Below are 12,138 nucleotides of genomic sequence, written 5' to 3' on the forward strand. Positions count from 1 at the left end.
AATGATTTTGGTAACAAACCTGCACGCCACGCTGCTTCGGTAGCAGCTGTTGATTAAATAGAAGTGGGTATCACGCTAGAGGAGAACGCGGGTGATCCGCCCGAAGTGGACGCTTACGTCACAGCCGCGTGGCGCTACCGGCTCATGTTGCGAGCGCTACTCGCTATCTGCGGGGAGAACTTACACGCCACATTGGTCAGGCAGCAGCTGTTGGTTAAGGTAATATTGGGACATCTGCAGTGTTTGGTTATAGCAGAATATACCTTATCTAAATAAAATTAAGGACGATTTTGGATTCATAACCTGCATGCTGCATTGGTCCGGCAGCAGCTGTTGTATAAGATGATTTCTTGGCCAATGTTGACACGTTTTTGCAAATATTTGTTTTATTGAACACACCTGGCATGTAGGTACAAACGTATCCTATATTAGGTCATAGCAAAATAAACCCTAATGTATTGTGTTAAAGATGATTTTGGATTTATAACATTAGTAAAAATACGCGCAGACCCTTGCCGGCATTCTTTTTATTTATTATCACGATTCCAGACCTAAATTAATAAGTATCACAGTCGGACGCACTCGAGTTTTGTTCATAAACACCCACCTTAGTGCGAAATGATGTTAGTTCCTTCTACTCATTTGTTTTTTATTTTATTTTTAAGTCTATTATTGTTACAGACGCTATCAGAAGTGGCGGAATCTGTGAAGTGCGCCAAAGAAGGCTTACGACAACGCGCGCTCACAGCGGGCGGAGGCCGCGTGTCGACTCTACTACGCAGCGAGCCGGCCGCCTTGCCGCTCGCCTTGCAAAGCTACGTCTATGACGTTGACATCAAGTTAGTTCGTTCGTTCGTTCGTTTCAGCCAAATGACGTCCACTGCTGGACAAAGGCCTCCTCCAAGGTTTTCCACAATGCATGGTCCTGCGCTGCCCGCATCCAGGCTCTTCCCGCGACCTTTACCAGATCGTCGGTCCACCTAGTAGGAGGCCTGCCCACGCTACGTCTTCCAGCCCGTGGTCGCCACTCGAGAACTTTTCTGCCCCAACGGCCATCGTCTCTACGAGCTATGCCACTTGATTTTAGCAATTCTGCGAGCTATGTCGGTCACTTTGTCAAACAAGTTAGTCTTGTCTTATTTATAAAGTGTTAACCCTTTTAAGGCTGGCCGCCCACTCGCTTAGGCGACGATCGCGATGCGCGAAATGCACCTGTATGTGAACGCTCGTTATGGAAAATCTTGGGAAATCTTTGTCCAACAATAGATGTTCTTTGGTTAAACCAAAACCTACAAAAGGCAGTGCTCCGTTAGCTGGAAGGTGTCCATTGCTGTCTTTGTGTAGCCAAAGGATTTCCACGATGCAGGACCTATGTGACTTGAAGAAAAATTCCCACTATTGCTGACTGTTAAGGCTAATAGTCTCACATTTAAGCCATAATGTCTTATCACTATGTTTGTTGATGGTGTTAATGTTGATTATTTTATTCACAGATCATGTTCCTACTTCTCTTCAAATACTCTACCTCTCAAAATCAATTTCATTGGAGTCGATAACGCCACGATACCTGCTATGTTCAAGGTTTACATTTGTTTATATTTTTTATATTACCAAATGCTAAATTCAGAACATGGAAGTCACCTAAATTATATTTTTTTAGGTCGGTGACGACTTACGGCAAGATTCACTAGTGCTTCAAGTGATCAAAATAATGGACAGTTTGTGGCTGAAAGCGGGTTTAGATCTGCGAATGGTCACTTTCCAAGCCTTACCGACCAGTAGCAAAAGAGGTAATTCATACAACACTACACTCTGATATTATCCTACCTTATGCTTGAGGTCTGATTTTATTCGCGGTCAAAAATTATTGACATGTCTTTCAAAATGCCATGTCGCGCGATACATTCACGATTTACTTCTGTAACGTTCATATTGATATCTAATCGAACTTTTGCTAATTTAATCGTTAATATCTTTTGCAGGAATGATAGAAATAGTGTCAGAAGCCGAAACATTACGGGCCATTCAAACCGAGTGGGGTCTCACCGGGTCGTTCAAAGATAAACCCATTGCGGAGTGGCTCGCGAAACACAACCCCTCTGAGTTGGAGTACCAGCGGGCTAGGGATAATTTTACTGGTGAGTCGATGGTTTTATAAATATAATTTAACTAGCGGCCGCCCGCGACTTCGTACGCGTGGATCCCGTTTCAACCCCTTCATCTATCTTACGCGTTTTAGATTTTTTTATACAAATGTTTTTTCCCGCTAACTCCCGTTCCCGTGGGAATTTGGCAATATCCTGTTGTAACTAAGCTTTAAGTTTACTAAGATACCTGCATGCCAAATTTCAAGCGTGAAAAATTTCATACAAAAGGATTTTCCCGCTAATTCCCGTTCCCGTGGGAATTTCGGGAATTCCTTTCTTGGTGCACCTCTACGGTACCTAAGCTACGTCCCTTCCAAATTTCAAGTGCTGCCTACGTTTAGCCGTTTAGGCTGTGCGTTGATATGTCAGTCAGTAAGTTTCTCCTTTTAGATAGTAAGGTTCGTTTTAGGAAAAGCTCAAAACTAAATTCAATTTCAGTCATATATTATTTTGTCATTGATATCTTCTTTGGTTGTTCTAAAATTTGAAATTCAAGCCATCAAAGCCTTGACTGACGCTACTAGTGGATAGCCATAATTTTAATGAGTTATCAGTGACTCTCCAATAACTTTCAAACATGACGTCCTTAGCTCGCAAAGAAACGATTCAGCGATTCCAAAACTACTAAAAATCTTATTTTAAACTGAAAACTAATTCTGTTTTAGGGGTCGGATCATTTTTTTTAAGTTGTAATCATTAATAAATAAATAGTGTCAACTTCAACTACCCAATGACCCAATGGTTGTTATTTTACCATTTATATCCTAATGAATACCAATTAACGTCTAATATTTATATTTCGCAGCGTCTTGCGCCGGCTACAGCGTTGCGACGTATCTGCTGGGCATCTGCGACCGGCACAACGACAACATCATGCTGAAGACCTCGGGCCACCTGTTCCACATCGACTTCGGGAAGTTCCTCGGGGACGCGCAGATGTTTGGCAACTTCAAGAGGTTAGTGTTATTGTAACTACAGCTTTATTGGAATTCATGATGAAGCTAAGGTTCATGACCCGGTGATACAAGATATACCTGGTGTTAGAATAAGAATTACTTTAACGCTGTAATTTCGGTGTACTCTTAAAATTATTTTATGGTAGGGAATATTATCAGCATAGGCTATTTTGTTCTGATGTATGATAAATAGTATAATTTCATATATTCAAACATTTGTTGTCAAGTAGCACCATAATAACCCATATAATTAAACGAGCCAGGAGCGTCTTATGTATTGTAACTGTTTCATCTTAAATTTATTGTTACTATGATCCAAAGTTGGTTTATTTATTTATGCATAGCTGCACCTTGAAAGTACCATTGTCGTACTTTAATGCCTTACTTAATCTTTACTTTGTTTATCCAGAGACCGCGCCCCATTCGTGTTGACTCACGATATGGTATACGTTATCAACGGCGGCGAGCGGCCCACGCAGCGCTTCCAGCACTTCGTAGAGCTATGCTGCATGGCGTTCAACATCGTCCGCGCGCACCACGACCACATACTCGACCTGTTCGCTCTGGTGAGACTACTGGGCTCTTATGTGCTTGTAATAGAAGCTATATTACTGTAACGGCGGCGAGCGGCCCACGCAGCGCTTCCAGCACTTCGTAGAACTCTGCTGCATGGCGTTCAACATCGTCCGCGCGCACCACGACCACATACTCGACCTGTTCGCTCTGGTGAGACTACTGGGCTCTTATGTGCTTGTAATAGAAGCTATATTACTGTAACGGCGGCGAGCGGCCCACGCAGCGCTTCCAGCACTTCGTAGAACTCTGCTGCATGGCGTTCAACATCGTCCGCGCGCACCACGACCACATACTCGACCTGTTCGCTCTGGTGAGACAGCTGGGCTCTTATGTGCTTGTAATAGGTGCTATATTCCATCAATGGCGGTGGGAGACCCACGCAGTGCTTCCAGCACTTCGTAGAGCTGTGCTGCATGGCGTTCAACATCGTCCGCGCGCACCACGACCACATACTCGACCTGTTCGCTCTGGTGAGACAGCTGGGCTCTTATGTGGTTGCAATAAGTGCTGTTTTGCAACAAACATGTAGTCTGATTTGGTAGACAGTACTAATGTCCAGTTACTATCCTAATGGATAATTTAGTTAGCAATAAAAAACAAAAGGCAGCAGGATTTGAAGTGCATTTACCGCCTATTGTTTGTGCACTCATTCAGGAACACGCTTCATATAGTAAGTAAATAAAAATAGCTGAAGATTGTGCTCTTAGTCCATCTTTGAGAGGCTTATATCAAGCAGTAGACTGCCAGTAACTCACATGATGATGAATAAAACAATTTCGGTGATCCACATGTAGTGCCCGTGCACAATGCTGTAAATAGAGAAGAAATTACTGGTGACTTGGAAATATTGATTACTAGCTTTTGCCCGCGGCTTCACCCGCGTGAAATTTAGTTTGTCACAGATCGTCATAAATGATAGCCTATATGTTAATCTGGGTCATAAACAATAATACTGTAAAGTTTCAACAAAATCCGCTCAGTAGTTTTTGCGTGAAAGAGTAACAAACATCCAGACATCCAAACTTTCGTCTTTATAATATTAGTAGGATTAAATAATTTTGATGCCGTGTGGTGACGGCAGAGTAGAATACATTTGTCATCAACCCCTACTCTTCCCGCGGGTGTCGTAAGAGGCGACTTAGGGACTACACATCAAACAGAGAATGGGCAGCAGCGCTCTCTGAAAAACATCAATCTTTTAAACTGCGATCTCCAACCCGCCTGCCAAGCGTGGAGATTATGGCAAAACCCGCCACTATAGTGGAGGAGGCTCATAGTCCAGCAGTGGACTGTAAAGGGCTGTTGATGATGATTGATGAAATAATTTTGATCGCATTTTTGTCACAGATGGCGATGTCTGGAGTAGCAGGCGTGACGAGCGCGGCAGTGGGTTACGTGCGAGCTGCGCTACTGCCCGCCGCTACAAACGCCGAGGCCGCCGCCGCCTTCGCCCGGCTGATACACTCCTCGCTCAAGAGCAAGTAAGGCCTATTTCTACTACGTCTGTATTTACACTTAAAATTTATACGCGCACTATTATTATTATTTATGTATGTATATTTTATGCAGTATAGGTTAGTGTCCGTGACTCTCACTCGGCATGGGGCACACTGAAAACCAGCGTCGTGGCTTCCCTCACCGGGGGCCACGGCATATGCTGAGTGGGGTCCCATTGCGATGGGCATCGCTGTGCGACAGGGTGGCACTGCTTAGTTTACTTGCTCATTCATTGTATGTTTTATGTCACCTCTGTCTTATTTGTTTTTTTTTTATTTTACCTCTTTTGTCTTTTGTGATGTCCATGGCAATAAATGTTTCTTTCTTTCTTTCTTATTACTGCTATTCTGGGCCGACATTTCTCAGCAGAGCGTCTTCGCCCCTTTTTAGGGTTCCGTAGCCAAATGGCAAAAAACGAAACCCTTATAGATTCGTCATGTCTGTCTGTCCGTCTGTCCGTCCGTATGTCACAGCCATTTTTTTCCGAAACTATAAGAGCTATACTGTTGAAACTTGGTAGGTAGATGTATTGTGTGAACCGAATTATGATTTTGATGCAAAAATAAAAAAATAATTATAAATATTGGGGGCTCCCCATACTTAGAACTGAAACTCAAAAAATTTTTTTTTTATAAAACACATAGGTGTGGGGTATCTATCTATGGATAGGTCTTCAAAAATGATATCGAAGTTTCTAAAATATTCTTTTTCTAAAGACGCTTCCAAAAAACATATGATGTACATTACTATAAAAACTACCTCGTAAATCGTAAACCGCTTACTACCGCGTAATCATTCATACAAATAAATTAAAAAAATAGTAATGTTAATTTCATAAATCAATGGTACGGAACCCTTTGTGCGTGAGTCCGACTCGCACTTGGCCGGTTTTTTTCGTCGTTAAATGCTTGGTGTCTACCATTAATAATGGTAGGACTCCCACCCTACCATGTCCTCCGAGGCCGTTGAAACGGAGCAGTGAGTTATTGTCCTGAAATTGATATTTGTCCGTGGCTTTGACCGTAATTTCACTAACAAGACTTATGCCACTTCTCCCACCACTGCTTTATAGGATGTAAAGTTGGTCTACGAGTAAACCCAACGGAAAATTCATTACTAAACTTTGCAGCCACCGATCTTCATTGACAACTGATTGTCCACGTGGTGGTTGGATCCGATGGCAAAGTGTATCTTATGTTGTTGCGCTCCGTAGCGCATCATCCATCATTATTACTTTTTTGTCGACATTTTAGCACTGTCCCATTTTTTTAATGAAGAATAATCAGCCTGTAATTATAACTAAATCTTTTTTCAGATTCACCCCAATAAACTTCTTCCTCCACAACCTCGCTCAACTGAGGGCGAGCGGCGATCAAAGCAGCAACACATCCGAATTGCTGTCATTCATGCCACGGACGTATACGTAAGTTTGAAAACTGTCAATTTCTTGGGCAGTTGCTACGATATTTTAAACCTTAATGACTAGTCTTTCAGCTCAAAAACCAAGGGAAAATGATCTTTGAATTGTATCAAATTTGTTCTTTACTCACAGAATGGCCCAAGAAGGCCGCTTAGTCAGTGTGGAATGTCTCGGCTACGAAAAACGCTACGACCCGGAAAAGCACTACGTGTACGCGCTACGGATCTTCAGACAGGGACAGACGACTCCATTCGTGCTGTACCGCTCCTACAAACACTTCACGGAGTTGTACCAGAAGATATGTCTGCACTTCCCTCTAGCGAAAGTTCATAGGTAAGAACATATTGCTTACTTTGTAATGAGTAATTAATGTTTATCTTTTACTTATGAAGTGGTAAAGTATTCTACAGCACGTCATTATTGCAAAACTCGCATATCAAACTTGCGTATCGTCATACATTTCATAGGAAAAATCGACAAGGAAAAAGATAATGAATATTCAAAGTGTTACTTGTACATACTATTTATTTGAAGATTAATTACTTTACAACTGTCTTAAATCGTTCACCTATAAATAACATAACTTAAATAGTTAAATTAACACTCACTAAACACTCATTTCAAAGAAAATCACCCAAAAATGTATATTCTACGCGTCACTATTGTCTCTATTATTATCGTTACCTAATTTGTACTGCAAGTCCAGAACCATGTTCTTTCGAGAGGCTTTTTGCACGCCGGAGGCGGCCGGCCGGCTCATCTGCTGTCTGTGCTGCGATATCAAGTCCCAACTGTTCGTCTCTCTTTCTATGGGCTTGCTAAACGTCACATTTCCCGGATTGCTATTCCCTGCCGTTGTATTCGGGCTGTCAGAATTAACGGTCTCGGCGTAAGGCGGAGGACCACTCGTTCTGCTGATAGAACTTTCTAACGTGTTCGTGGAGTATGATGGTGCTGCGTTCGCAGCTAATCGATTCGATACCACGTGAGGAACAGGCGGGGCCTGAGAAACTTGTGGCTGAGGGACGGCCGGCGCTTTCTTTTTGGCCGCTTTCATCACTTTCGCCTGTTCCTGCGCTGCCTTCTTTTCTGCCTCCCGCCTAATTTTATCCTTTCTCGCTTTTTCCTGCGCCTCTGCCTTCTCTCTAGACTTCTGTTCCGCCAATCTTTGCTTCTCTAGTTTCTTCTGTTCCTTATCTTGACTTTTGTTTTTAACTTTTCTCTCTGGCCTCATCGGGGCAGCATTCTCTTGGTGGTGAGACGCCGGTCGGCCTCGAGGGTCCAGGGAAACGTCATGGCTGCTTTTAGTTAAATGTGCCGGTAGATTATTCTGTTTTACAAGATCGCTTGTACTTTTTGTGGGCCTTAAACTGGGCTCCGGCTTAGTGGAGGGTGGAAGTACCACCATGGATGGAGTAAGCTTTTTTGGTGGTTCGGATATTCCGGCATTGCCTGAAAGATGATGCAATATCACTTTATTATGTATACGAGGTAAAGTTGGATTTAAACCAATCACAGCCTTGAATCTTTGTTTGAGCGTTGTATAAGAACTTTAGACTAAAACGTGTGTGTTATTATGGTAGTCATAATAAGCGATACAACATAACCTTCAAATCATTCAAATCCTATTTAATCTTCTTATCGTTGACTACAGTACACGCCCTAGTTTCTTTTAAATTTGGAGTTATAAAACGTTATCTTTCTGTAACCTGAACAAACAAATAAAACAAATTCACGGTTCATTCACTACTAAATAATAATCTGTATGGCTTACCATAGAAATCATCTCTGTTTATTCTATAGGCCCCGGTCAGCGATACTGAGGTATCTATTTCATTGTCTTTCTTCCTCCAAGAGCTCAAGTTCATAGACGCCCGGAATCCTCGGAATTTGAGCATCAGGACGACACACGACACGCCGCAAAAAAACGCCACAGTCGCAACGTAGCTCACTGGGTTGTCAACTGCAAGCAAAGTTTAGGATCGATTCCGAATTTGCACTAGTTTTTTTCCGAACTGAACGATTAGTGTTATCGTACTTACGGTCCGTGGGATTTCGTATCACTGCCATTGTAATATTTCACTTCCCACATGTAAATAAATATTAGTATTCGTGACAGTTGCGGTTTCGTCCATTACTGTTTGAATCAATACCTGTTCTATTAGATTAGATAATGATAAGTGTCCGACGAAGTTATTTCACGTTTAATGAGCGCAATCTTATCTTGTACCAACGAAATTATTCGAACTAATCGCGGGGCTCGGTGACAAAGGAATCTGCAATCAGCTTTTAATTCTTTTCATCAGTTTTACAAACTGTTAATTTACTTTGATCAATTTAGATTTTATCTACAGCTTCAAAGATGATAAATAATAGTAACTGGTATCTTTAATTGTAAAATACTTACTTTTATTTACTAACCTTCTCTTATAAAAATGAGGTCTTTGTCATTAAACTAAATTACTATTTAATTTTAAAATGACTCAATTACTATTCAATGTTACTTTTTGCTGTCAAAGAATCAACCACCCACTCCTTAGCTGCTAAGTCCAATAACTGTAAAAAATAAATGGGACTATTGCACTTATCACATGATATATTTATTTCCAGCCTCCCATCAGGCCTGCACGTAGGCCGATCTAACACGCAGCAGGTGGCCGAGCGGCGTTTCAGCGACGTGCAGGCGTTTCTCACGTCGCTGTTCAACTTGGCGGACGAGATTGCGCACTCCGACCTGGTTTATACGTTCTTCCATCCGCTGCTGAGGGACCAGCAGGATGTGGAGCCACAGAGGAAGAAGAAAGGAGGTTAGTTAGTTTTTTTTAAACTAAGATGGAGACTACTCGGCTTATTTAGTAAAGGAAATAAGTCTAGGGGATTGTCAAGCTCACAGTTTAGAATAAAGGCGAAATGTAGCATTTTACAAAGTAAGGAGCGTTTATTATGGTGAGTGTAAACTAGAGCACTTACTCGCTCTATAAAATGTTCTAGTGTCAGTGTCACCGTGTCACGAAGTAAACAACGCGGTCGTACATTTTGACTGTATTGTACCATTCCATACCATGCAAAGAGCTTTTTATAAGCCTACTTGCAAAATAATCGAATTTGAACTCGAATTCGTAAGAACCGTTACATTACATAGAAAAGCTCTAGTCTATACTCACCTTTAGAATGACGTAAAATGGCGACCCAGTTTAGTTTTGTTATGTGACGATAAAGGTAAATGCACTCGTCACAGCTTATTATCACTTCGTCTAAGATATCTATCAAAATAAGTATCATTTTGAATCTATAAACTTTAATAACATTAGTCGTCATATTAGTTGTTTATACATTACTAATGTTTTTTCGCCAGGTGAATCTACCGAAGCCGAGAGCAGTGGATCGGGCTCGCTAAAGCTTTCAGTGCAGTACGCGGGAGGAGTGCTCTCTGTACTTATCCTACACGCTCAGTCGCTCGCCATCACGCCGCAGGGACTGCCGCCTAACCCTTATGTCAAGGTAATACAGCTCACAATTCTATAATGTTCGATGAGTAGAAGGGGAATCCTTAGTTGCGCAAATTGGACTTATTCATAAACATTGAACCTTAGCACTTTAAAAAGAAGGTTGCTGAGTACTCAGAGCAAATATAACTCTAATTATGACTACTTTGGTCTGTGAGCACGTAGAATTTTGTCCAATGACCCCGAGCTACCCATCCTTATCGCTCGCGCGTAATTATGTTTCTGTCGCGCTCGCACACTCACTGCGGGCGCCCGTCGCACAATCGCGACAGCAATATAATTACGCGAGAGCGTTAAGGATAGGTAGCTTGGGGTCATTGGACAAAATTCTACGTGCTCACTGACCGGGCTTTAGATGATAAAACTAAACAAAATTTTCTCATCTCCAGGTATATCTAGTACCGGACCCAACCAAAGAGACGAAGCGAAAGACGCGCGTTCTGAAACGCAACTCGCACCCTTCATTCATGGAGATGCTCGAATACCGGCTGCCCATAGAAGTCGTCAAGAACAGGAGTCTTCAGGCCACAGTGTGGCATTACGACTCCTTACAAGAGAACCAGTTCCTAGGAGGAGTGGTGATTCCCCTCAATTCGCTGCCTCTGAGGGAAGAAACTGTGGCGTGGTATCCTTTAGAGTACATTCCTCGGTAGCTAATACTCGCCCGCTCCGCTATCTGGAGAACGGATTTTCCCACGTGAGCGGGCACGGGCGTAACTAGTACAGAACACGTAGATGGCGCTTTAGTGCTATTTTAAATCTATGGTCAGTACATATTATGTTTCAGCTTCAATATTATTTTGCAGATTACTTAAAATCACTAATTATTTAAAACGATCGTGTAAATTACGTGTCTTGCGATGTGCTTGTCTTTACACAGACACCGCCGCACGTTTATAAAACATGAAGATCGTATTCAGTTTTGGATACTATGTTGTTTCCAAACTGCGATTAATTTATCGAAGATACCTATACAGGGTGTTAGGTAAATGGGTATATGAGCCGACACTAGCTCATGTTAACATCGGCATATAAATGGTATGGTGAAATCAGAAATTTGATATCATCATTTTATTTTTTTAAATTTTCATACAAAATAAATTTTATAAATTCCGATTTGTATGGAAATTAAAATAATTAAAATGAAGATATCAATTTTCTGACTTCACCATACCATTTATATGCCCATGTTAACATGGGCTAGTGTCGGCTCATATACCCATTTACCTAACACCCTGTATAAAAAGACAATTTACTTATTTAATCATGAAAATTGCTTCTGAATATAAAGCAATTTTAGTTACGCCTTTAGCTAACCGCTTCAGAATTTTCCAACGTACAATTTCTCACACAAATGTACTATGAACGGTCTGTTACTTTTAAACTACATAGCTCAAAACCTTATTTACGTACCTGCGTGATATGTTCGATAGGTCGGTAACCCAATTTGCCTAGATAACTATTGTATTTTCAAACATTAGTGCCAAACTTCAATTTGTTACTATGATAATGTTGATAGTGGCCTTACCATTGTCAATCAAAACCACTGTGGTTGTAACTTTAATAATGAATTTTTTTCAAACATAATATACGTTAGACACATATCAATTTTCTACCTAGTATAATAAAAGTGGTTATAATACCACAATATAAACTTATACTTACGATTTAATAAAATCACTATCATGTATTCAAAAAAATGTTTTGTAATTGATTAAAATCAATTTATTGTCGAAGGAAAAACAATTGCGATATACAATTATTTGCTTGATATTAATTTCTATCGGCTTAATCGTTATTTACATTCCTATATAAATTGACTATTTTTGTATTACTTTATTGTCGCTTTGTGGTGCTTTTGGTCTGTGTCACCGTTCGCGTAGATATATTTATTTACATGTTACATTAATTAGCTAGTTAGCGGTCATTTGAGATCTGAATGAGCTGTCGCATCCTTAGAGGTTTGCATGGTGTTCACATACAAGTGATATGCGAGGAAATATCATACGTTTGTTACTGTGTTGCCGACACGTCTA

The 12,138-nt window shown here is 41.1% G+C and overlaps 2 protein-coding genes across 2 annotated transcripts in view; one reads left to right on the plus strand and one right to left on the minus strand.

Moving 5' to 3' along the window:
* The window catches only part of LOC135073502 (uncharacterized), a 37,145-nt gene extending 26,092 nt beyond the window's left edge, over positions 1-11,053 (plus strand). The window contains exons 29-41 of the mRNA XM_063967687.1: positions 62-219; positions 682-839; positions 1,494-1,581; positions 1,661-1,790; positions 1,983-2,138; positions 2,953-3,103; positions 3,513-3,669; positions 5,027-5,160; positions 6,492-6,599; positions 6,729-6,929; positions 9,207-9,403; positions 9,952-10,097; positions 10,492-11,053. Of these exons, the coding sequence (XP_063823757.1) occupies positions 62-219; positions 682-839; positions 1,494-1,581; positions 1,661-1,790; positions 1,983-2,138; positions 2,953-3,103; positions 3,513-3,669; positions 5,027-5,160; positions 6,492-6,599; positions 6,729-6,929; positions 9,207-9,403; positions 9,952-10,097; positions 10,492-10,755 (2,048 nt within the window). The 3' untranslated portion in view covers positions 10,756-11,053. The remainder of the gene's footprint in view (positions 1-61; positions 220-681; positions 840-1,493; positions 1,582-1,660; positions 1,791-1,982; positions 2,139-2,952; positions 3,104-3,512; positions 3,670-5,026; positions 5,161-6,491; positions 6,600-6,728; positions 6,930-9,206; positions 9,404-9,951; positions 10,098-10,491) is intronic.
* LOC135073349 (uncharacterized) lies at positions 7,104-8,786 on the minus strand. Its single transcript, XM_063967499.1, has 3 exons — positions 8,639-8,786; positions 8,371-8,559; positions 7,104-8,048 (listed from the first exon to the last, which is right to left on the minus strand). The coding sequence occupies exons 1-3, from the start codon at positions 8,664-8,666 to the stop codon at positions 7,246-7,248; spliced, it is 1,020 nt and encodes a 339-aa protein (XP_063823569.1). The 5' UTR covers positions 8,667-8,786; the 3' UTR covers positions 7,104-7,245.
* Positions 11,054-12,138: the final 1,085 nt, after the last annotated feature.

This window comes from Ostrinia nubilalis, chromosome 7 (assembly GCF_963855985.1).
Source record: "Ostrinia nubilalis chromosome 7, ilOstNubi1.1, whole genome shotgun sequence".
In the NCBI taxonomy this organism is placed as follows: Eukaryota; Metazoa; Arthropoda; class Insecta; order Lepidoptera; family Crambidae; genus Ostrinia; species Ostrinia nubilalis.

Bases quoted from the DNA above. Each gene is read 5' to 3' on its own strand.
- LOC135073349 (XM_063967499.1), bottom strand. From the start codon at position 8,666: ATGGCAGTGATACGAAATCCCACGGACC. The intron at 8,560-8,638 runs GTAAGTACGATA...CTTTGCTTGCAG, and splicing joins GATACGAAATCCCACGGACC to TTGACAACCCAGTGAGCTAC. The intron at 8,049-8,370 runs GTAAGCCATACA...ATCATCTTTCAG, and splicing joins AAACAGAGATGATTTCTATG to GCAATGCCGGAATATCCGAA.